Source organism: Schistocerca americana, chromosome 9 (genome assembly GCF_021461395.2).
Source record: "Schistocerca americana isolate TAMUIC-IGC-003095 chromosome 9, iqSchAmer2.1, whole genome shotgun sequence".
Classification (NCBI taxonomy): Eukaryota; Metazoa; Arthropoda; class Insecta; order Orthoptera; family Acrididae; genus Schistocerca; species Schistocerca americana.
In genome coordinates, this window is record NC_060127.1 from 108,857,676 (window position 1) to 108,882,322 (window position 24,647).

Consider the following 24,647-nt stretch of genomic DNA (forward strand, 5'->3'; position numbering starts at 1 on the left):
GCTCAGAGTTGTTTGTACCCAATACAATTCGCCAACGTAGGATGGCGGCAAAAGGTGCGTAAAGCACGTCATCGAGCACAGATAGCGTCTCTACAAACCTCGTTCCACCAGGGGACGGAAACGCGACGTGAAGAAGAGGCAGTACGAGGAATGGAACGTTCGGCAGCATTGATGATAACAGCCATGAGGTATTCGACCTGACTGTCACAACTGAGAAAATCGTGGTCCGAATAGGTCGCCAGGGAGGAGTAAAGTCCCCAGTCAGCTTTCGGTATGTTCCAGCTCGAAGGACGTGGGGATGGGGTGTGGTGCAGGAGACGAACGACACAGGGGAAGTGGTCGCTCGAATAGGTGTCAGAAAGGACATACCACTCGAACCAACGGGCAAGAGTGGTAGAACAGATCGAAAGGTCCAAGTGGGAGTAGGTATGAGTAGAGTCCGAGAAGAAAGTCGGGGCGCCAGTATTGAGGCAGACAAGATTGAGATGGTTGAAGACATCCGCCAAGAGTGAGCCTCTTGGACAGGATGCAGGAGAGCCCCAGAGGGGATGATGGGCATTGAAGTCGCCAAACAATAAAAACGGCGGGGGAAGCTGAACGATCAGGTGCATCATGTCAGCCCGACTAACAGCAGATGACGATGGAGAGTAGATGGTACAAACTGAAAAAGTAAAAGCAGAAAGAGTAATATGGACAGCTATTGCTTGGAGTGGGGTGGTCAATGGGATGGGATGGTAATAGATATCGTCCCGAACGAGCAACATGACCCCACCATGAGCTGGGATACCGTCCACAGGGGTGAGGTCATACCGCTCCGAGGTATAATGGGTAAAGGCAATACGGTCAGTCAGGCGCAACTTGGTTTCCTGGAGACCAAGGACGAGCGGACAGTGCAGGCGGAGGAGCAGTTGTAATTCCTCCCGATTAGATCGAATACCTCTTATGTTCCAATGTAACAAGGCCATCGCTAGTCAAAAAAGAGGGGGAACGAGACGGGGGAAGAGCTGGTCACCTCGACGGCCGCGGAGGGCCAGGTGTCGAGGGAACAATGCTACAACCGACGGGAGGCGGATCCTGTTCCATCGAGTCGTCGCCAGCTACGGCCGCTGTCCCTGGTTGTGTAGGAGGGGCAGCATCATTTGCTGACGAGAGGCCAGCTGAGCGCCTGGCAGCAGAGCGTCCCGGCGAAACTGAGGACGGCTGGGAGCAGCGACTCACGGATGGAGCATCAGACGAAACGCGCCGGGGTGGAGAGGGGGCACAGGGATGGTGGGCTGGACCCGAAGAAGGTCCTCACACGCGGGGTCCGTTTTGGAATGCCGGACCTTGGAATCTGGGGTCCGGAACGTTTCCCCGGTGGACGCCTGAGAAGAGGATCGCTTCTTTGGCGGCAGGGGGGGGTGGGGAGGAGGAGGAAGGTTGGCCCCTGGGGCAGAGGGGGCGGGGGCCACGGGGGAGGAGGATTTGGAAGGGAGGGATTTGGGAGGCGGAGGCAGAGACCCCGGATGGGGGGAGGAGGCGGAGGGGGGGACAGGATAGAGGTGAGGATACCGCGGAAGGAGTGGACACAACTGAGGCAAACGAAGTGGTCAACGGCACGGGATGGAGGTGGTCATACTTCTTCCTGGCCTCAGAATAAGAGAGCCGATCCAAAGTTTTGAGTTCTTGTATCTTCTTCTCCTTCTGATATGCGGGGCAGTCTGAGGATCTAGGCGAGTGGATGCCAGGACAATTAACGCACCGAGGTGGTGGGGTGCACGTATGTTCCTCACGAAGAGGACATCCACAATCACCACAAAGGGGCTCAGCCTCACACCGTGACGACATCTGCCCAAAGCGCAAACACCGAAAACAGCGCATAGGAGGTGGGATGTAAGGTCGCACGTCGCACCGGTAGCACATCACCTTTACCTTCTCCGGGAGAACGTCCCCCTCGAAGGTGAGGATAAAGGCCCCGGTGTCGGTGTGACGGTCTTTGGGGCCACGCTGGACTCGCCGGACGAAATGCACACCTCGGCGCTCCAGGTTGGCCCTGAGCTCCTCATCAGATTGTAGCACGAGGTCACGATGAAAAATAACCCCCTGTGTCCTATTTAGTGCCAGATGCGGGACAATGGACACTGGGATGTCCCCTAGGCGGTCGCACGCCTGGAGTGCCACCGACTGTGTGGCGGAGGTGGTCTTTATTAGAACGGACCCCGAACGCATCTTACTGAGAGCCTCGATTTCCTCGAAGATGTCCTCAATGTGCTGAACAAAGAACATGGGCTTGGAGGTGGCGAACGTCCCCCCATCGGTTCGAGAACAGACCAAATAGTGGGGGAAGTACTTCGCCCCAAGCCGGCGGGCCTGTCCCTCCTCCCAGGGAGTGGCCAAGGGGGAAAGGGCAGGAGAACCAGAACTAGAAACAGTACCTTTCCTTTTGAAAGACTCGGCCGCTGAGCGACCTGATACGTGTTGACGTTTCATCTGCGAAACGTCTGACCCGATACCACCCACTCCGACCAGGGGCTCTCCCCACGGGCGCCACCCAGCCTCAGCAAGGGTCACCTGGCAGGATGACCATTGCCGGGAGTCCTGATGCCCCAAGGAGACGGGCATCTACTCCTTGGCCGACGTGGGGAGGGTGCAGCTCAGGTATTGGCAGTACGATCCCTGTGTTGTCAGGGGGCTACAACCTAGAGGGTACATGATGACCCCACCACAACGGGCTGGCTACCGTGCTGGATTTCTGGTGCCATGGAAAGTCCATCATGATCGTAGGTGCAGATGGGGATGCACTATGGGCGTAACTTGTACAACCCATCAGGCGTTTAGGCCCAATTTGAGGAATAGTGGGTATGGTTACAACGCCGGTACAATGCTGAGTGCCAAGGTTTTAGTGCACTGAGGACCAGTGGTACACCACGTAAGGCGTCCTTCCCCAAAAGGCTCGTACTTCTGTAGAATTTTGAAAAATGGAGGTCAAACCCCAAGGGGGACCATCACATGGAAGGCCGAAACGGTTGAAACTCCTTTTAGTCGCCTCTTACGACAGGCAGGAATACCTCGGGCCTATTCTTACCCCGGACCCGCAGGGGGGGGGGGGGGGGGGGGGGGGAGGGGAGGAAAGGCTGTATGGGAGGGATTTTTGGTGTGGAAGGAATGGCAGATCTCTAAATGCAGGCACTCTTTGGGATTGGTTGGTGTAATGTGGACAGAAGTGTGGATGGAACCATCAGAGAGGATGAGGTCAACATCCAGGAAGGTGGCACACTGTACTGACGAGGATCGTGTGAAGAGGATGGGAGAGAAGGTGTCGAGTTGTAAAGCAGTAACAATAGGGCATCTTGGCTTTGAGCCTAGATGAAGAAGATATTATCAATGAACCTAAACGAGACCATGGGATTAGGGTTTTGGGAGTCTAGAAGGTGTCCTCTAGGTGTCCCATAAACAGGTTGGCATAAGGGGGTGCCATGCAGGTACCCACGGCTGCATTGTAGATTTATTTGTGTACCTTCTCTTCAAAGGAGAAGTAGTTTTGAGGAGGACAAAGTTGTTAAGGTGTATAAGGAATGATGTAGTGGGTTTTGAGTCCGAAGAGTGTTGGGAGAGGTGGTGTTCAAAGAGGCATAACAGTGGGTGTGAGGGATGTTGGTGTATAAAAAATGTGGCATCAACAGTCCCTGGAGGTAAGGGTGTGGAGTTGATGGAGAGTCAGTGATGGAAGGGTTTGGTATCTTTGGTCTGGCAGGCTCAATTACAGGCAGCTGGATGGAGTTGTTATCCTTCCGATAAATATTCCAATTTGGACTTATGATTTTATGGCTATTCATTTATGGTTCCAGCAAACTCTCTGTTTTTAATACTACCTGAGCATTAAAGCCTTCACGTGGCAATACTAATTCTGAGACTTTTCCTTGGGTGCTTCTGAGCTATCTCAGCACAACTCACAACCTGCCCTTGCAGCTGTACTTCCACCAGTACCTCTTCTCCTACTTTCCTAAGTTTCTCTTTTATACTCTGCTGGTCTAGCTACCCCAGAAGAAAAGGATATTGTGGGGATGGGGCTTACTCACAATCTGCGTGATTATTTCCAGGTGCTCTGTTTTGAAATTTCCTCACAGGTAAAAACTTTGCACCAGACAGGGACTAAAACCTGTGACCTTGCATTTTGTGGGCAAAGGAGATGATGTTCTGGAAGTAAAGCTATGAGGGTTTGTCATAAGTCATGCTTGTATAGCTGATTCAGTAAGAGCATCAGCTGCTAAAGGCTAAGCAGGATTGAGTTCCAGTCTGGCATACAGTTTTAACCTGCAAGGAAGTTTCAAATCAGTGCATGCTCTTCTGCAGAGCATTCCGGGTCATTGAGGAAGCTTAGAGAAGCAGCATTTCTGATAGACTGCGGAATGATTCCAACAAATAAGGATGACTAAGCATTTTATGGAGGATGCAGTCACCCAGTTTTTTTCCCTCAGTTCAATTGCGTGGAACAGGAAAGGGAATATCTAGCAGTGGTGCAAAGTACCCTCCATTGTGCACAGCAAAGTGGCTTTCAGAGTTTGTACATAGACGCAGACATACCAAATGTTCAAAATGTTTTCATTTGGTGCCATTACAGTACATTACAAATACACAGAAGTCTTATTTCTCAGTATCACATTAGTTGTTTTGACTACTCCAGTTTGAGTTGCATGAACATTTAATTTTTAAGTTTGACCTTTTGAATCGACACAGAATTTCTGTAGGGCTCTGGAAGAACTCTATTAATGTGCAGACCACATAGTTTGGCTACCACTGACACAGAAACCTGATGAGTACTGATTACACGGTGATAGATAACTGTTATTTCTAAATTTCACCATTTTAAAAATACACAATTAAGTACTACTTACAGCAAGTCACTTTGAGCAACCCCATGAAATACTCTGAATATAGCATGAGTGAACTCTATCATTGTTGCTGGGTTTATGGAGGTGTCATAGCAATTACTGTAACCCGTTTCATTTGGTTTTAAATGAAACTTCTCCAACCATTCCTCACCTGTAAACAACAGTCAAATCATACTGGAAATATAATCTGTAATTAGGAAAGACACAGATACACAGAAAAAAGTAAGTAATAATATGAAATCATTCGATGCATTTAAGCAGCAGCATTAAGGGGGCAAAGAGAAAAACGAAATAAAACAGCACAGCACATCTTCCAATGCTATTATTAAAAGAATTTGTGACAAATATTCCTATAGAATGGAAATCCATAATCTAATTGTAGTTTTGAGCCAGGATCTCAAATCCTTATTGTGTCACCTATTTTTGTAGGGATATTCTTGCTTTTGATATGCTGGGTTGTGATGAAACACTGGATCATAGCAAGATGGAATAGACCCACTTGCTATAGTTTCAGTCATTAAATAATTTTTTTCTTTTCTGTTTCCTATTACAGGGAAAGGTTGGGTAAAATGGCTGGGGGTTGGCCACTGTATGTTTTTTGCCGTGAATAGTGCTTCTTGCCTGCCAAGAAGTGGTCAGACTAGTTCTAATATACACTTTCTTTGTTGGCAGTGAGTTGTTCCATTATTTTTTAGTAAAAGATTTTAGGATTTTTATTCATTTGACATAACATATGCCATTTACATTATTCTCAATTACTTATACGCAGAGTAATATGTCTTACACCAATGTTTAAACAATGTCTTTTTGTTTGCAAATGTAGTTTCCTGTAGTTTCTTTCAATTTGGCACCTTCATCTGTGAACTACTAATGCCACCATGGTGCCCAACTGCAGCACTACATTTTTAATCTGTTTACCCCAATAAGAGTTAGTTACTACCATACATCACACTTAATATTGCACACTGACTTCTAAATATTTCTATATACAAAACTATTACCCATCATTTTACAACTTGGTGACAGAGGCTGGAAATCAGAGTAACAACACTGAAGCCTGTTGTGAACAAAAATGAAGCTAAGGCACTAAAAAAATGATTGTACGCCTACATTAGAATGAAGAGTTCTGGAAGAAATATAAATACCTAACATTAGTGTAACAAAGATTTTAAGGTCAACATGTACAAGTTTTTTGATACATTTAAAACAGTCTAAGATAAACAATTTCATCGTCTTCATCATATTTATAACCATTGGCAGTCCAGTCCAAGAATAGTGAAGTGCTTGTACTTGCGGTAGCAAGCAGGTGGCATTACTTCAGCTAAAAAAGGATTGCTGTCCACTTTTGGAGTATATACGTGCACAATGAAAAATGTTTGTCATATTCATTATATATTTTTTAACTATAAATATTTAGTATGATAGACTATAATATGTAGATTTAAATATATGAGCGGCAAGCTTCTATTAATAATCATGTTTTGGTGAAAATCCAACTTTCTTAGAGCAGGCACTGTACCCTCTGTCCCCTTACATGAAACAGATAAATTATTATCCTTAGTGTATTAAACTAAACTTTATTATTGAATGTATAATTTTTAGACCACTAATGATAACAGTATAATTAGTTTTTGAGAAAACATTTTCTTTGATGAAATATGCTAAGTGTACAATTCACTAAAACTGTATGCTCCTCAAAATTTGATGCCACTAATAATTATTTGTTTTAGGATTGACATATGTTAATTGTAAACTCTTTTTTTCCACTTTCTAATAACATTTAAATTTTTCCAAAAACTACACATTTAAAAAATTATACTTATTCAAAATTATTATTTCCAGATTGTTTAAATCTTAACATATAATCCAGTAAAAATTCCACTGTTATAAATTTGTCAGCCAATTTTTATTTTATAATTTTCCTAGAATAACATGTTAGTTCATAACCATTCCAATAAGAAAATTTAACTTTCCAGAAAATCCTTGGTGTGGACTTTGGCAATCCCAGTACACACTAAAATTTCCACATCATAAAACAGTGTCTATTATTTTGTCATTTTTCAAATTTTAGTGTCTTTAAAAAAGAAACAAGCTGAAAGCTGTAAAATGAAAATCTATAAAGGAATTGTAATGCTGCTGCCTAAGGAAGAAACTGTGATTCGTATAAAATCTCTGAGGCTCCAGACTCACTGCTACAGGGACACACACACACACACACACACACACACACACATGTATCGACAGAGCAAGAACATGTGTGAATCAACCATCTACTGCACTCAATAGTAATGAAAACAGAGGAATCGAGACTTCAAAAGAAGAGCAAAGAGGTCTCCCTTACATTGGAGCAAGTGCGGGGAATGAAATTCATCAAAGAATGTCTGCTGCAGTTCCAATGCTCAGCCTGACCTTTGCGAAAATTGCTGCCTCCATAAGCTTCCAGTCTTCAATAATGAGGGTATCTACCTACTGGGCTGTGATACGGGTAATGTGGTGTGCCATTTCACATAATCTGTCATCGGTCGATGACATCCATCCCTCCTCAAATTGCTTGTACCATGCCTTGATCCTTGCAATGGACATTCAGTGCTCTCTGTCCAGTTGTGGTATTCTTTGATGAATTGACAGTACTCTTTCTGCTGTCAGGACCCTTCTTTTGAAGCTTCCATTTCTCTGTTTTCAGTCCAATAGAGTACAGTGGATGGTTGACGAGTGCAGGAGCTGGCTCTGTAATCACTTAGGTGTATGCCTCTGTCCCTCTAGTGGTAAGTTTGGAGCCTCAGCATACTTTCTTCTGTCAGCAAAGGCACTACAGTCCTTTCAGCAGTTTTCATTGTACACATTTTAGAGCCTCTGTCTTGTTTCTTTGTGAGTGATGCTAATATATAGTTTGTAGTTAATTGAGGCAACTTCACTGCCTTACGTTGTTTTAGTATTTTTTGTCTCTGATGTCTTTTGTGTCAACATCACAAATATAACAGCATTGTACTTTACCATTTTGTAGTTCCTCTATTACACACATCTTTATATATGTGCTATTCACAAAGCATGTCAGCCTGTAGGAAGCATTCAACACATAAGGTTGCAGAGTAAGTCAGTGCTGGACATTCCATATGTACAATCACAATGTAATTAGTCTGTCAGGAGTGAGCATTTGGTCAATGCCACCATTTTGTTAACTGGACTAGTCTGTTCATTCTTTTTTTGTCATCACTAAGCAAGTTACTATACATTGTCTGTGTTGCCACTTGTGAAACTTTTTTAGATCACTTGTAGACATTGTGAGCTGCTGACTTGGTGATATTAAGTGTCAAAGTTACTAACCGAAAGGCTGACTTGGTGATATTAATTGTCAAAGTTACTAACCGAAAGTTGATCATCGTAGGTTTAAACCATTAAATGCAAATGAAATAAACAAGTCAAGTAGATTGTGTTGTGATGTTATGTCATCATTTACTTTTGAAAGACTCTATTAATTAGCTGATGAAGGGTCATGAAGATGAAAATCTATGAGACTTGAAGAGCCACAATGACAGGCAGTAAATTTACATCATCACTCATGTGCAATAGAGCTCACTTTTTTTAATGTGTAATATTTTGCAAATAGTAAATGCAGACTTGTAGATATATTGTGCCTTATATTTTCAGAAGACATTCAACATTGTTCCACAATATCAGCCAATAATGAATGTTTCCAGACTGAAGATGTAAGAAGTGCCTTCAATAAAACTACAGCCTTAAGGATTATTTTCTCTGGTATGCAGCTGTCTCAAAGAATATCTGACTTAGAGAATCTAGTATGTTGCACCAGATGGCAAATTTTAATAGAGACTAATGTAGCTTGTTTTGAAATTTCACATGATGCAACGAGGAAACTACGTTCAGAGTGGAATTTATTGTGGGATACTTGTCCATCTTGTTAACACAACAATTTTTATTGATTACTGGTTTGTAATTTCACAGAGTTTTTTTCCAGATCTATGGAAACAGAAGAAAAAATAACAGAAAAGATTATAACACACACATAAAAAGAACACATAATGCTATCATACAAACTGCTCTCTGCAGCAAATATGAGTGTGTAAAATAATGTGGAAGTAACTGCCATAATTATCAGTCAATGTGAGTAGACTAGCAATAGCCATAATTTGTTGTTCTACACTTTACAAAAGTTGCTGCCAGTTACCATGAAACTTGATACATTCCACATTCACAAAAGCTCTTCTCCCTGACGGGCTTGGTGGAACATGATGTATAACTGAATGAATGCATCACGAGTGTCGTGTTTACCCTTCTGTGCACTATACCTCCCATCGCTGAGTTCAGGCGAAACCTGCTAACTGACCACAGTTGCCTGAGGTGCAGCATCAAATTTTCATGTGTCAATGACACAATGTGACACAAAACAGTTTTCAAAAGACAAAGGTTGGAATGGTAAAAAGTATAACCAATAACTTCCAGAATCAAAATGGCAATGACAACAACAGAAATGCTGTGATTTTAGGCATTCCTGTCATATGATTATTTTGAAATGTTCTCGGGTATTCGACTGGTGGTGTCATCCAAATGGTGCTGACTTTGTGCTGATTTGGCAGAAGCACACAATTAAGCTTACTTGTTGCCATCTGCAGTTCCCTCCCACTTCCAAACTCAGGTCCCCAGTACCTGCCAGTCAGTGTGTTACTGGGTTATGAGTCGCTTTACTCAGCCTCTGCAGCACCACTGTGGGGTCGGATCACTGCTGATGCATGATGCAGAGGAGGTATGTCTACGTGGTGTGAGCTCAGCTCTTCAATAGGCATCGCACAAATGGAACTTCTAATAGACTGTCATCATGTTTTGAGCATGCTGGCAACTGCTGTCTTTGTCATCTCATTCTGTACCACGACCTTCCCAAATTCCTTTAAAACACAATTCCAGCAAGTGCTGACCTGTTTGAGCAACTTGGTGCCAGTATAATTCATGCTATGTCCATTGGAGATGTAGTGCTCCATCACAGCCAACTTTGTCAATTGACCTTCATCTATGTGATACGTTTCCCATATCGTCTGGACCATCTGACCTAAGTATATTTTTCCACAATGGCACGGGACATAGTAACCCATTTCTAGTAGTTCTAGGTCATTCCTAACAGACAAGAGCAAGGCTTTTTTCTTGGGTGGTGGGTGAAAAACGCACTTGATGTTACTTTTCTGGAATTTTCAAAGCAGGCCAATAGATCCTGAGATTGAGTTTTAAAAGAATTTATAGATCTGGCTACACCTTCCAACACCCAGCATTGAGCATTTACAAAGATTTCTCAATGGTACTGTGCTCCTTACTTAGCTCACATTTATCGCAAATCTCTCACCCAGCACAAAACCCCGAGTGACTTGAGAAAAGAACAGGTGACTCCAGTGTATAAGGATGGTAAGAGGATGTACCAACAAAATTACAGACCAATATCTCTAACATCAGTTTGCTGCTGAATTCCTGATCATATTCTAAGTTTGAATATAGTAATTTTCCTTGAGATTGAGAAGCTTATGTTCACAAATCAGCACAGTTTTAGGAAGCATCTCTCACATGAAACTCAGCTTGCCCTTTTCTCAAATGATATACTGCGAACTATGGAGGAAGGGCTGCAGGCAGATTCCATATTATAGCTTTCTCAAAAGCATTTGACATTGTGCCCCACCGCAGACTGTCAAGAAAGGTATGAGCATGTGGGATATGTTTTCAGATATGTGAGTGGCTCGAACACTTCTTAAGTAATACAACCTAGTATATTGTCCTTGACGCTGAGTGTTCATCAGAGACAAGGGTATCACGAGTAGTGACCTAGGGAAACGTGACAGAACCATTATTATTTTCTATATACATAAATGATTTGGTGGACAGGATGGGCAAAAATCTACGGTTGTTTGCTGATGATGCTGTGGTGTACAGTAAGGTGTTGAAGTTGAGTGACTGTATGAGGATACAAGATGACTTAGACAAAATTTCTAGTTGGTGTGATGAATGACAGCTAGCTCTAAATGTGGAAAAATGTAAGTTAATGTGGATGAGTAGGAAGAACAAACCTGTAATGTTCAAGTACAGCATTAGTAGTGTCCTGCTTGACACAGTCACATCATTTAAATATCTGGCCATAACACTGCGAAGTGATATGAAATGGAATGAGCATATGAGGACTGTGGTAGGGAAGATGAATGGTTGACTTCGGTGTATTGGGAAAGTTCTAGGAAAGCGTGTTCATCTGTAAAGTAGATTTTATAAGATGCTAGTGCAACCTAGTCTCGAGTACTGCTCGTGTGTTCAGAATCCACACCAGGACGGATTAAAGGAAAATATCAAAACAGTTCAGAGGCAGGTTGCTAGATTTTGTTACTGGTAGGTTAGAATAATATGCAAGTATTGTGGAGATGCTTAAGGAGCTCAAAAGAGAATCCCCTGAGGGAAGGCAACATTCTTTTCAAGGAACACTACTGAGAAAATGTGGAGAACTGGAATTTGGAGCTGATTGCAGAATGATTCAACTGCTGGCAACATACTTTGCACATAAAGACCACAGAGATAAGATCTGACAAACTAAGGCTCATTTGGAGGCACATAGACACTTATTTTTGCATCGCTCTGTTTACTAGGGGAAAGGAAATAACTAGTAGTGGTACAAGGTACCCTCCATCATGCACTGTATAGTGGATAGTGGAATGTGTATGAAGGTGTATTTGTAGATGTGATACTGAAGTCAGTATGACTGTGTTGGTTGAACAAGCCTGCATCCTCTCTTACAGAGAAAAACTTGTTTATTTTTGAATGTATCTTATGGACTTTAAACTGCAAAACCAAGCAAGCATAAAATATTCAAACGTGAAAAAATCTTTCTTGTAAGACAATTAAACTCACCTAAGGTCAATGAAAGAAGGTATGAAAAGTAAAAATGTTTCAATATCCAAGCAATTCCAACCGTGGAAATGTCCTATTCTAAAGCCCATTGTTGGAGCGTTTGATGTCAGGGTAAGCAGTGTTTTATGCAAGAAAACATATGTGGTCTGTTTTACTACAATGAAAAGCTGGGCTATTATTTTGTTCCAAGACTTCCTTACCTCCAAACATGATTAATTATATTATTATTGAGTTCCTGATGTAAATCTACAACAATAATGTTTGTATCACCTACAAGCAAAACTTAAGAACTATTTGCAGGTACATATACTGAAGAAAACGTAATTTTTGACCTCAAGCAGTTTATTGTGAATGACTTGACACTCATTCTTCCACCAATTTGTATCTTAAAGATTAAGCATTAAATGTCCTGGTAAATGAGGATAAAAACCCAAAATTTCTTAATGAGAGTGTAGCAAGATTTGCAGGTATTTACTTTACACAATGTTCTAACTACTTTCATCTGCTCAATAACTATTTTGTATTCTTTAAGTGAATTGTCTGGAAAGATACTTCTGTAAGATTACAGGGAACAAAAACAAACAAAATAATCTAAAACTGTTGTCTTTATGTCAACAAAATGAGAGACGCTTCTAAGAGTAACATATGCGTAACTGGTCTTGATTAATTTATGGTGTGTTGAGTCCATGTTAACTTTTTATCCAACTGGATCACAAGAAATTGTACATAAATGTTTCATTTAGAGTACGACCATTAATATCTCCCTCTGGTGCTAGCAGGTCATTTTTGCTGTTGAATTATTCTGTTGATTATTTGTTTTTATCAATAGTGTTTCTGTTAAATACAAATCTCAGTAGTTGTACAATGAACTACAGTCCAGGGAACTTTTTAATTTGTTTGCCAGCATTTATTTTTCACTGGTTTCCATTTATTAGATGGTATGTTGAATATGACGAAACAACTGAAAGAAAGTAGAACATATGATACAGCAGAAATAAAACATAGTTCATTGTTCATAGATAACATCTTGCTAACACAGATTTCTGAGAGGCATTTTGGCACTATGCTACATTGTTGACTAGTAACCAAGATGTGGTTATAATGGGGACTCTTCACAATATGAGACTGCACTGATGAACATGTAAATATCATCTATCATAAGGAACATAAAAATCTAGAGTAAGACAAAAAAGAGTCATAGAGTCAGAATATTTTCTTCAGAAAATTTGGAAAGGAAACAATAGAATCTCTTTTGATAAAACATATTTGTGTACACATATAAGTAACACTTACGCAAAATCTGTGGCAAATACTCATTGTAGACGATATGTTGGTATTCAGCAATAAAAATTCTGCGGGCCTCTTGGTATATCTTCTCATCGTTCCAGTGCGGGTTCATGGAATACAATTCGTGAGCTATTCTGTTGTGTTCTCGTAAAAATACAATTTGAAGTGCTGACAGCTGGGTATTTTGATTCACTCGACCATCACCTAGTTAAACAGTTTCATCACACACTAATCAATGTACATAGAGCCTTGACAGAATTGTAGCTAGTGCAATTAAGTTAGTGTAGAGTGTGATAGCTTAGTCAAATGTACTTAGCTCTACATTACCAATGGTAAACACTGGGAAAGAAATTTTAAACCGCCACTAATTCAAAGGAAATTTTAAATACATGAAATGCATTGATAAAGTAAGTTTCAATGGCTGATAAAGAAAACAAAAACATCTAAATAAGCAATATTTATTGGAATATTTACATAAATTCATTAGTTACTTCTCAGCATAGTCACCACCGTCAAGGCACGTATAGTAATGGAGCACCATCAATTGAATGCCCACATCATAGAAATCTGCCGCCAACATCAAGGGCTATAAAGTCTGTACTTCGGAATCATTGTGGAAATGTTTCTCTACCAAAAATGTTTCATGAGATGGAAGTCACTTCGGACACATTTGGGGTTGTAGGGTTAATGATCGAAGATCTCTCATCTAAACTGATTCCATACATTTTGTGTGCTATTGACTGTGTGGGGTGTTGCACAGTCAGGCACAAGCATAATACCTCTTGTCAACATATGACATCTCTTGTTCTGGATCACCCTCCTCAGATTTTTCAATGTCTTATAAAACCAGTCAGCATGTACGGCATCCCATCACGATAGAAACTCACACAGGAGGACACCACATTGATTCGAGAAGACACTGCACATTATTTGTTTGACAGAGAGTGTCTGCTTGAATTTGGCCTTGACTGGTGAACCACTAGGCTACAAATGCACAGACTGTTGTTTTATTTCTGGTGTGGCATTTGACACCCTTGTTTTATCCCAAGTCAGAACATGGTCAAAAACTCCTCACATTTTTAGTGTACCACTGTAAGAATGCCAATGCTGTGACCCGACATTTGGTTTTGTGCTCCTCTGTCAGTTGTCTTAGCACCTATCTTGCACACACTTTGTGAAAACCAAGCCACTGGGAAACAATTTTGCACAACAGTGAGCGGGACATCCGTGGAACTGATGAGAGAGGTCTGAAATTGTGAAGTGCCGGTTCTGCATAACTGCTTGCCACGCACTTTCCACGAGTTCTGGTGTTACCAGGGATGGTTGGCCACTACGGTCTTCATCATGAGTATCAGTTTGTTCCTCTGTGAACTGCCTGCACTATCATCTAACCATACTGATACTCATAATGTCATGTCTATACAAGTGGAACAATTAGCAATGATTCTCTTCTGGAGACTGCTTCTGAGTGTGCAAAACTTGGAAACTGTACAAACCTCACAGCTGGTGGGAGACAATATCAGCGGAACCATTTTATCCCATCTGATCCACGAATGAGGGTGGATCGCAAAAGTCAAGGCACTGATGGGGATTGCATTGTTGTTGGCCCCAAGTGACAGCTGCAGTATGCATGTACAGGTGCTTTGCATTTGTTGAAAGTGTGTATCTTGCAAATTATGCTTCTCACTTGCTTATGCAGAATTTGTCACTTACCACCACCATCAGCTATGACAACTCACAGCAAATGGAACAGAAGTTCACTGAGCCACTCGCTATGATCAACTTTAATGCTCACATTAGCTACGGCATTCACAGCACAGCACTCAGAACAGTAATGAACTGCCATTGGCTGTTGAAGAATATATGACATTGGTGTGCAGAAGAAGCCTGAACTCAATCACCATCATTCATGATTCCAACTATAGCACTGTGCGACAACCACAGCCATCACAAGACAAACTGCAGTCCATTATTCCCACATATCTCTTCTCTCTCTCTCTACTCTTGTATTTGACATTCCTATCCAACTACTTGTACCATCTTTGAACACGATCAGATCTTACTTTCAGGATGCACCTCATATGTTATTAACAGCACCTTCTACATTACGTCATCATTAATTCATTCACACATTCTGCACCACAGGTACCATAAAAAAGAAAGAACTTCAAGGATGTGGAATCTACATCTACATGTACATACATTAACAAAGTGTAAGAAAAACATAGAAACTTAACTAGTACACAGTTTTAACAATAAACTTTAACTGTACAGCTTGTCATTATTTGTACCCATGACTGTTAAATGTAACCTAGTAACCCACAAGGAAAGTGAAATGTAGCAAGTTTGAATTTAATATATTTGTTGTTTTCTGCTACTAAGAATAATTTTTCACTTTTTTATTTTATATCTAATGCAATTGTACACATAACAAGTAATTTCTACAGGAATTTGTAAAATTATATCTAAAAATAAAGATGATGTAACTTACCAAACAAAAGCGCTGGCATGTTGATAGACACACAAACAAACACAAACATACACACAAAATTCAAGCTTTTGCAACCAACGGTTGCTTCATCAGGAAAGAGGGAAGGAGAGGGAAAGACGAAAGGATGTGGGTTTTAAGGGAGAGGGTAAGGAGTCATTTCAATCCCGGGAGCAGAAAGACTTACCTTAGGGGGAAAAAAGGACAGGTATACACTCGCACACACACACATATCCATCCGCACATACACAGACACAAGCAGACATTAGACATTGCTTATGCAGATTTTGTCACTTACCACCACCATCAGCTATGACAACTCGCAACAAATGGAACAGAAATTCACTGAGCTAAAATGTCTGCTTGTGTCTGTGTACGTGCTGATGGATATGTGTGTATGTGCGCTAGTGTATACCTGTCCTTTTTTCCCCCTAAGGTAAGTCTTTCCACTCCCGGGATTGGAATGACTCCTTACCCTCTCCCTTAAAACCCACATCCTTTCGTCTTTCCCTCTGCTTCCCTCTTTCCTGACGAAGCAACTGTTGGTTGTGAAAGCTTGAATTTTGTGTGTATGTTTGTGTTTGTTTGTGTGTCTATCAACATGCCAGTGCTTTTGTTTGGTAAGTTACACCTTCTTTGTTTTTAGATACAATTTTCCCATTTGGAATGTTTCCCTCTATTGTATTCATATCAGGAATTTGTAAAATTGTTAGTTATATAAAATCTCAGTTACACTTATACTGTAGCTCAGTTGTTTATATTTATCTTCCTGATTACAATGATGCACTTAATTTTACTAGAAGCCTTAGGAATTATAAGTAACAGCTAACTGAAGCTTCAACAATGATGTATAATGGGAAGAAACATTTTGTATATGAAGATGGTATCTGTAAATATATATCTGTATATCTAAAAACAAAGATGATGTAACTTACCAAACGAAAGTGTTGGTATGTTGATAGAGACACTAACAAACACAAACACACACACAAAATTCAAGCTTTCACAACCCACGGTTGCTTCATCAGGAAAGAGGGAAGGAGAGGGGAAAGACGAAAGGATGTGGGTTTTAAGGGAGAGAGTAAGGAGTCATTCCAATCCCGGGAGTGGAAAGACTTACCTTAGGGGGAAAAAGGGACAGGTATACACTCGCACACACACATATCCATCCGCACATATACAGACACAAGCAGACATACGTAATGGCAAAGAGTTTGGGCAGAGATGTCAGTCGAGGCGGAAGTACAGAGGCAAAGATGTTGTTGAATGACAGGCAAGGTATGAGCGGCGGCAACTTGAAATTAGCGGAGGTTGAGGCCTGGTGGGTAATGGGAAGAGAGGATATATTGAAGAGCAAGTTCCCATCTCCAGAGCTCTGATAGGTTGATGTTAGTGGGAAGTATCCAGATAACCCGTATGGTGTAACACTGAGCCAAGATGTGCTGGCTGTGCACCAAGGCATGTTTAGCCACAGGCCAGCACATCTTATATATATGATGGTATCTGTTCTTTTGGACATGTCTGAAAGAACAGATACCATCTTTTTAAGACTTACCTTAGGGGGGAAAAAAGGACAGGTATACATTCGCGCGCGCGCACACACACACACACACACACACACACACACACACACACACACACACACACATACACACACACATATCCATCCGCACATATACAGACACAAGTAGACATTTGTAAAGGCAAAGAGTTCGGGCAGCTCTGCCAGTCTTAGAGTACATTTGGCAAGAAGTTTACAATATAGTCAACTCAAGCACACTCAAGCAGTAATCTGCAATGGGAGCCACAGGCGTTTTGTAAGGAGTCTCCCCTAAAGACTGACTGCTTTTTCCCAGTATCCTACCAGTAAAGCAGTTGCTTTACCTGCAGCTGAGTCTTGTGTGATCTTTTGCTTAACAATTAATTTATTTATACATTTGTGTTGGCTACTGCTGTCATCAGATCAGAACTTAGAACTTGTAAAACTACATTCAGTGTCATCAATAACACCTACACTTGAGTGAAGTATAACCAATCCCCTCATCCCATTTCATACCCCCACAAATTATTACACCCAGGTATATGTCGAGTTGACTGATAGAAGTTCTCATTATTATTGTCATGAAATACTACTTTTCTGCATTTTATGAAATGCTCCATTTTACATTTTTGCAAATTTAAAACATGTTGCCAATCTTTACTCTACGTTGAAAACTTATCAAATTTTGAATGAATATTTGTACAGCTTTTTGAAGACAGTATTTACTCGTAGCCTCCCCACCTCTCGAATCTTTAAAAAATCAAACTCCCATGTACAAGACATGTTTAATATTTGTTGGAAGTTGCAAAATGCTTTCATAATCAAACATTGCATGAGTGTAGTCTATTTAATGGGTGCTCCATTTTAAAAAAGATAGTTTCTTATGTATTCTACCTGTATGATGTGAAATCTTCTGAACTATGTGCACACAGTGACATAATTCTGGAGGTATATTCAGGAGTATAAAGGTGCGATCAAAAAGTTCCTGTTCAAATGCTGTACAATCCAAAATCGATATGGCAATTACGCAAAATCTTTGTGAGAACTGAGGCAATCATCCCATCAATGCACCAGGTTGAAGATACCCATTTGGTAAAACACCATGTCTGGCTGTGTGAAGAATTCTGTAACAGCCTGTTGCACATCCTCGTCTGAGAGGAATCGTTAATTCTTCAAAGGCCTTTTCTAAGGGCTGAGGGTATGACAATCACATGGAGAAGCATCAGGACTGTCAGGCAGGTGCTCAAGTGTCTCAAACTTGAGTTTGCATAACTCTGTGTTATGACATATATGGGGACGTGCATCATCGTGAAGCAGCAGCATCCCTTGGAGCACCATTCCACAACGGTGGTTTCTGACAGATGTGCTACCTCATACACATTCTTCATTCCCTGATGAATGTTTACTAGTGTTTCTCCTTTGGCAGTCAAAAGAAGAATAACCCATTTGGACACATTTGGTAATAACATTGCCACAGTCCACGTTCCCACATTTATGTCAGAGAGACACGAATGCCACACGAATCCTTCGCCAATGTGTTGGTGCTTATATACCCACAATGGAGTTTTACTATGCTGCATATTTGCTGCAGCAACTTCCTCAAATGGAAACTTTTTAATTGTCCATTATATACATGGATACTGTCTGCAAAATATGTTGCAAACAGAATTTGTAGTAAAAAAGTAATGAATTAAAACATAATGCCTGCTGCTAAAGTTTTACTGTATGAATGACAAAAATGTAGTAAGTGACAAAATATTTTCCTTTCATTATTTTGTGATGGTGTCAGAAAGATAAAGTTTGGAAAAGTTTCAAATTATGCATAAAGTTTGTTGGAAGTTTCTAGGTACTCTAACTCTCAAATATTGGATGAATGCAGCTGACACAGTCTGTAGGCCATGAGTTATGTTGCCTCAAGACATATGTACACCCAGCTCCTGACTTTAATACTGGACTTTCTGTGTTAAACCTTTAACATACAATTATTATAATCTTCTTAATGAAAATATTATGACATCATTTTAAATTTTTAAATTTGGGCAATTATCATAGGAAATACTGAAAATCAAATTCTCTTTGCCTTTCGAAGTCATCAGATGGACAATCTACAGCTGGGACCATATGACCATTCTAGCTGTTTAGTAATACAGAAGACCGATCGACCACAGGCCTGACTACACCATTAGCAAGAAGGCTGAGATTACTGCAGTATCGTCTGCTGGGTGATTAGTACACAACATGAACTTGCCTGGTGCACACTTTAAATTAATTCTACTTTTGTCAATGACTCTCTATCCGAGATAATGGTCTGTGTCTGCCCTTACTAAATTACCCACTCCAGCTACAAATTTTGTTTGATTCCACATTGACTGTGTTTCTGATAATAAACATTGGGTTGATACAGAGTCACAGGGGATGATTTTTGGAAGTCAAGAAATACTCCATCCACGTGATTGCCATGTTCCATAGCATCATCTGCCCTCACAACATTCAGTCCTCCACACTGGTGATATGTGCAAGGTCTACCACAATTGTTTGTCATTGCTGCAAATGATGATGTTTCTTGAAATTCACTGGAATAACATAATGAAAAGTTTTGCAGGTGGAATGTAGTGTTGTGGATACCATTCGGAGTACAAAATGATGATGTTTCTTGAAATTCACTGGAATAACATGATGAAAAGTTTTGCAGGTGGAATGTAGTGTTGTGGATACCATTCGGAGTACAAAACATGGGCCTGTTTGTTAATGCCATTATCTAAATCATCCCAAAACATGGAGTCTGTCAGTTCCTGCATCAATCAAATTGAATGTAAGGAAATCAAAATCTATTCATTCTTTGACTGTGTTCCTGTTTCCTCTATTGTGTTTATATTTTCCTTGTTTCCTTCCTTTCTTCCACTTCAAATTTCATATTCATAATATTGTTTCAAAATTTTGCCTCTTTTATTTATCATTTCCCTGTTGATTTCTGCTTATTTCAGGTCTTCCTTCTATTTATTGAAGCCAATCATTTTTTTAATCTGTTTACCACATTAAAAATCCTCTTAGTGAATCTGTTGCTTTTTTGTTCTGTGCAAGTATCCATACAATGTTAGTCAATGTTTTCTGATATTGTATGTGAATCTGTCTGTGTGTGTTCACATAATTCTTTGGTTGGTCTCTTCATCCATACGTACTCTTCAGACCAAAGAGTGATGCACAGTGAAAGAATTATCTGAATGGTACAGAAATTGGTACCTGTGATCTGCTTGTACAGGCAAACAAATGGGTACAATTTCAGAATAACTGGATGATTTATTTGGGAGAAAGATCTCCACAAATTTAGCAAGTCAGTTACTTGTTGGTCTACCTCGCCCATTATGAAAGCAGTTATTTTGCTTGGCATTCATTGTTGCTGTTGTAGGATGTCCTCTTGATGGATACTGTTTCAGATTCTGTCCAGTTGTCGTGTTAGATCCTCCAAAACCTGAGCGCGTTGGAGGGCCCTTGCATAATTCTCCAAATGTTCTCAATTGGTGGGAGTCCCACTGACCTTGCTGGGCAAGGTAAGCTTTGGCAAGTATGAAGGCAAGCAGTAGAAACTCTTTCCTTGTGTAGGCAGTCATTATCTTGCTGAAATGTAAGCCCAGGATGGCTTGCCGTGAGAGGCAACAAAACAGGGCATAGAATATTGTCGAAATACCACTATGCTGTAGGGGTTCTACGGATGGGAATGAAAGGAGTCCTGCAATGTAATGAAACGACACGTCAGACCATCACTCCTGGTTGTCAGGCCACATAGTGGCTGACTGTCGGATTGATATCCCATTGCTGCACAGGGCATCTCCTCACACATATTCGCTAGTCATTGGTGCTCAATTTGAAGTAGGTTTCATCATTGAAGACAATTCTACTCCAGTCAATGACATGTATGGGGATATCCCAGACAGTGGTGGGATACCAACCTGACTATCGCTCACCAGACAGCCTGACAGTCAGGAGTGATGGTTTGGGGTGCCATTTTTTTCATGGCTAGATGCCTTTCATTCTCAAGCACAGCACCACAATAGCACAGTGGTACACTTATTATATTCTAAATCCCATTTTGCTGCACTTCATGGCAAGCACTCTTGGGCTTGCATCTCAGCAAGATATTGCCTGCCCTTATATGGCGAGACACGCTACTGTTTGTCTAAATGCTAGCAAGTCCCCACATTGGCCAGCAAGGTTGCTGGAGCTCTCCTCAACTGAGAACGTATGGAGCATTAAGGGTAGGATTCTCTAACCATCTTGGGATTTTGATGATGCATCCATTGCACAGAACAAAGCATGATATACCTCAGAAGGACATCCAACAACTCTGTCAATCATTATCAAGCCCAATAAATGCTTGCATAAGGACCAGGGGTGTGCCAATGTATTACTGACTTCAGAATGAGATTTTCACTCTGCAGTGGAGTGTGCGCTGATATGAAACTTCCTGGCAGGTTAAAACTGTGTGCCCGACCGAGACTCGAACTCGGGACTTGACCAGTTTGTGATGCTCTTTCTACTGAATAAACCATTCAATTTTTCTGAAATTGTAATAATTTGTTTGTTCATACATGTACATCACCTCTACTGATTTCTGTCCCATTTGAATAATTCCTTTGTGTTGTGTCCTTTTCTTGTCTTAAGAGTGTTCTTTCTCTGTGTATTGCTCCAAAAATTTTTCTGAGGGTTTAACATTCTATTTTTTCTGTCTCTGTGATACCTGATGCTCTAATTGTGGTTCTTTATGATGCGTAGTGGACTTTAGGTAGTACAGTTGTTTTGTATTGCATGAGTTTGGCTTGTCTTGATATGTTTCTTTCATCGTAGTGCACCTATGTGAGTCTGTAAACTTTCTGATGTTTTTTGGTTCTTAGTATGATTAATGCCTTGCTTGATCCTCCTATTTGCATATATTCCCCTAGATACTTCAATTCACCTGCTCTTTTAAACTTTAAAATATATATACTTTTGCACACATTAAAACCAATTCTAGAAACATTTATTTCTGATGTTATATTGGTACCACAAAAACATGGTTTTTGAAAGATTCAGCCGCTTCTTGAAGTGATGAAAATCACTGTCCACATGTTCTTTTTTCCTGTGTTGATGAGAAAGAAGGCATTAAGGCAATAAATGAGGCAAAATCAGGACATGAGGCATTAATTCAGTGTTTTTCTCTTTCAAATACTCTATTGTTTGACATGTATGACAACTGACATGTTAACAACGCAGAATGATGTAAGTTTTCTCCCTGATTTCATCAATAACTTGTTGAAAATAAATTATTGTGTAGCATTCAGTATAACTGTTTTCCAGTCCTTTAAATCAATGATCATGACATGCCCAGTGTGACCAAAGTAACAAGATATCATTTTCTTTGAAGTGTCTCACAAACAAACCATTTTTGTAGCCCTCAGTTAATCTTGGAACAGCCAAACATTTGTCTGGTATTTACTTTCTGGGATGTAAGAATATGGCCAAGTTTAAACTACTTTTGTGATGCTGTATGTGGATTTTTCATTTCCTTGGTTGACTTATTTTTGTATTTGCCCAGCTCATATGGCCCTTTTTTCTTTAGCTCCAGTCAAATTATGCAGGATCCACCAGGAAAGATGTCTTTTCCATTTAAAAATATATGCAGAATCTAATATTCTATAATCTTCAGTTTGTTTAAGGATGCTTGTATCTCTCTGTGTGCAGGAGAGAGTCATCGATGAGTGACTCTAGGAGGATACAAGGTGACTTAAACAGAATTTATATTTTGTTTGATGTATGGAAGCTTGCTCTGAATGCTGGAAAATATAACTTATGCAGACGAGTTGGAAAAACAATACTGTAATTTTCACAGTAATGGAACTGTGCTGGTTGATGCAGTCAAGTCAATTAAATATCTAGGCATAATATTATAAAGCAATACAAAATGGAATGAGCATATAAAGTCGGTAGCAGGGGAGACAAATGGTCAGCTTCAGTTTATTGAGAGAGTTTTAGGAAAATGTAGCTCATCTATAAAGGAGACAGTCTTGAGTGTTTCATGTACCCTTCAGCCGAGATTAAAGGAAAACATTGAACCACTTCATAGGCATGCTGCTACAGCTGTTATTTGTAGATTTGATCAACATATCACTATTATGGACATGCTTTGAGAACTCAAATGGGGATCATTGGTGTTAAGGCGATGTTCATTTCGATGAGCACTATTGATAAAATTGTCATTTGTGGTGACTGAAGAATGATTCTACTGCCACTAACATACATTTCATATAAGGACTGTAAGGAGAAGATAAGAGAAATTAGAGCTGATACAGACAATAGTTTTTTCCTTGCTCCATTTGTGAGTTGGACAGGAAAGGGTACCCTCTACCATTGTATTAGCAATAACAGATCATAAATTTTAAAACAGTAGTAAATTTACATCTCAGTAGTGCCATCTACCAGTCATTTATAAAAACTTAAATTGTGACACGGTGTCAGAAAGTTTGTGGGACACTTTTGTTTAATTATTGTTTATAGAACTTAATGTTAAGAAGGACTCTATGATCCTCACCAGCAAAAAAACAGGTTCCATTATTCGTAGGCAGGCTGCAGGACTGCATTGGATTGTCATTCTGGGGCAACACCTTTCTGCCATCAGGAAGTTCCTGTGTCCTGAGTTGTCCTTTGTCGAATTCTCTTAACTGATCTGCTCGATCCTTGTCAGATCCGTATGTGAAAGAACAATCTAGTATATGATTATCAGTGTTAGTCTGGAACAAAAGGCGATGGTTATTAATATATACAAACAAGTAATGTTGAGTACAGAGATGATGCTAATAATGTCACTAAAAAGCAAATACTTGTATGGGCTGGGTAATGTACCAGATTTTGTTCACAAAAAAGGCTCTGATTGCATCAAAACCATTAATGCACATAGTTAGCACATCCTTCACAACTGGAACTTTCCCCAGTGCTGTTCTTCTTCTCCTTCTTCTTCTTCCTGCAGTATGGCTCCAATAGGGCTGTGGGCAGCCCCTTCAGGGATTGCATTTTCCTTTCCTCCTGTCAAAACCTCTTAATGCTTTCTCTCCTTCTCTGCTACTCTTTCTGAGACCTTCAATAGCCTCTTCTCTCATCTGCCCATTGGCAACTATAGTTTCCCTGTATCCTTCTCTGTTGTCAAACTACAGTATATCATTTGGCGTGTATTTGATACTCCAATTTTCCTTTCCCTCCACCTTGAGCCCCAATTCTAGCCAATTCTTCCAGGGTTCAATAACCCATCTGGATCCTTTCTTTCCTCTTGTTCTCCCTTTTGATCATTCTATCTGTATTCATCTATATAACATGTCCAGCAAGCCTTGTATTTCAATTTGATTTCTTCTGATATGGTCCTCTTGTACCACATGGTTATAATTAAAGTGCAGCTACTCATGGAGGTCCAGTGTGGGCTTTAATTATCATATAGCAGTGAGACTTGACAGGTATGCTAATGCATTAATGTGGAAATGGTTTATACTGGAAAAAAATTAGTTCCAATTTTGGCCACCCATTGTAAATCTGGCACTTTATTTATTTATTT

General features: G+C 40.5%; 1 protein-coding gene across 1 annotated transcript in view; it reads right to left on the reverse strand.

The window, feature by feature from the left end:
• LOC124551013 (peroxidase-like) overlaps positions 1–24,647 on the reverse strand; it is a 199,080-nt gene that overhangs the window by 44,808 nt on the left and 129,625 nt on the right. The window contains exons 7-9 of the mRNA XM_047125858.1: positions 23,637–23,835; positions 13,053–13,250; positions 4,875–5,022 (exon numbers count right to left, since the gene is read on the reverse strand). Coding sequence (XP_046981814.1) covers positions 4,875–5,022; positions 13,053–13,250; positions 23,637–23,835 — 545 coding nt within the window. The remainder of the gene's footprint in view (positions 1–4,874; positions 5,023–13,052; positions 13,251–23,636; positions 23,836–24,647) is intronic.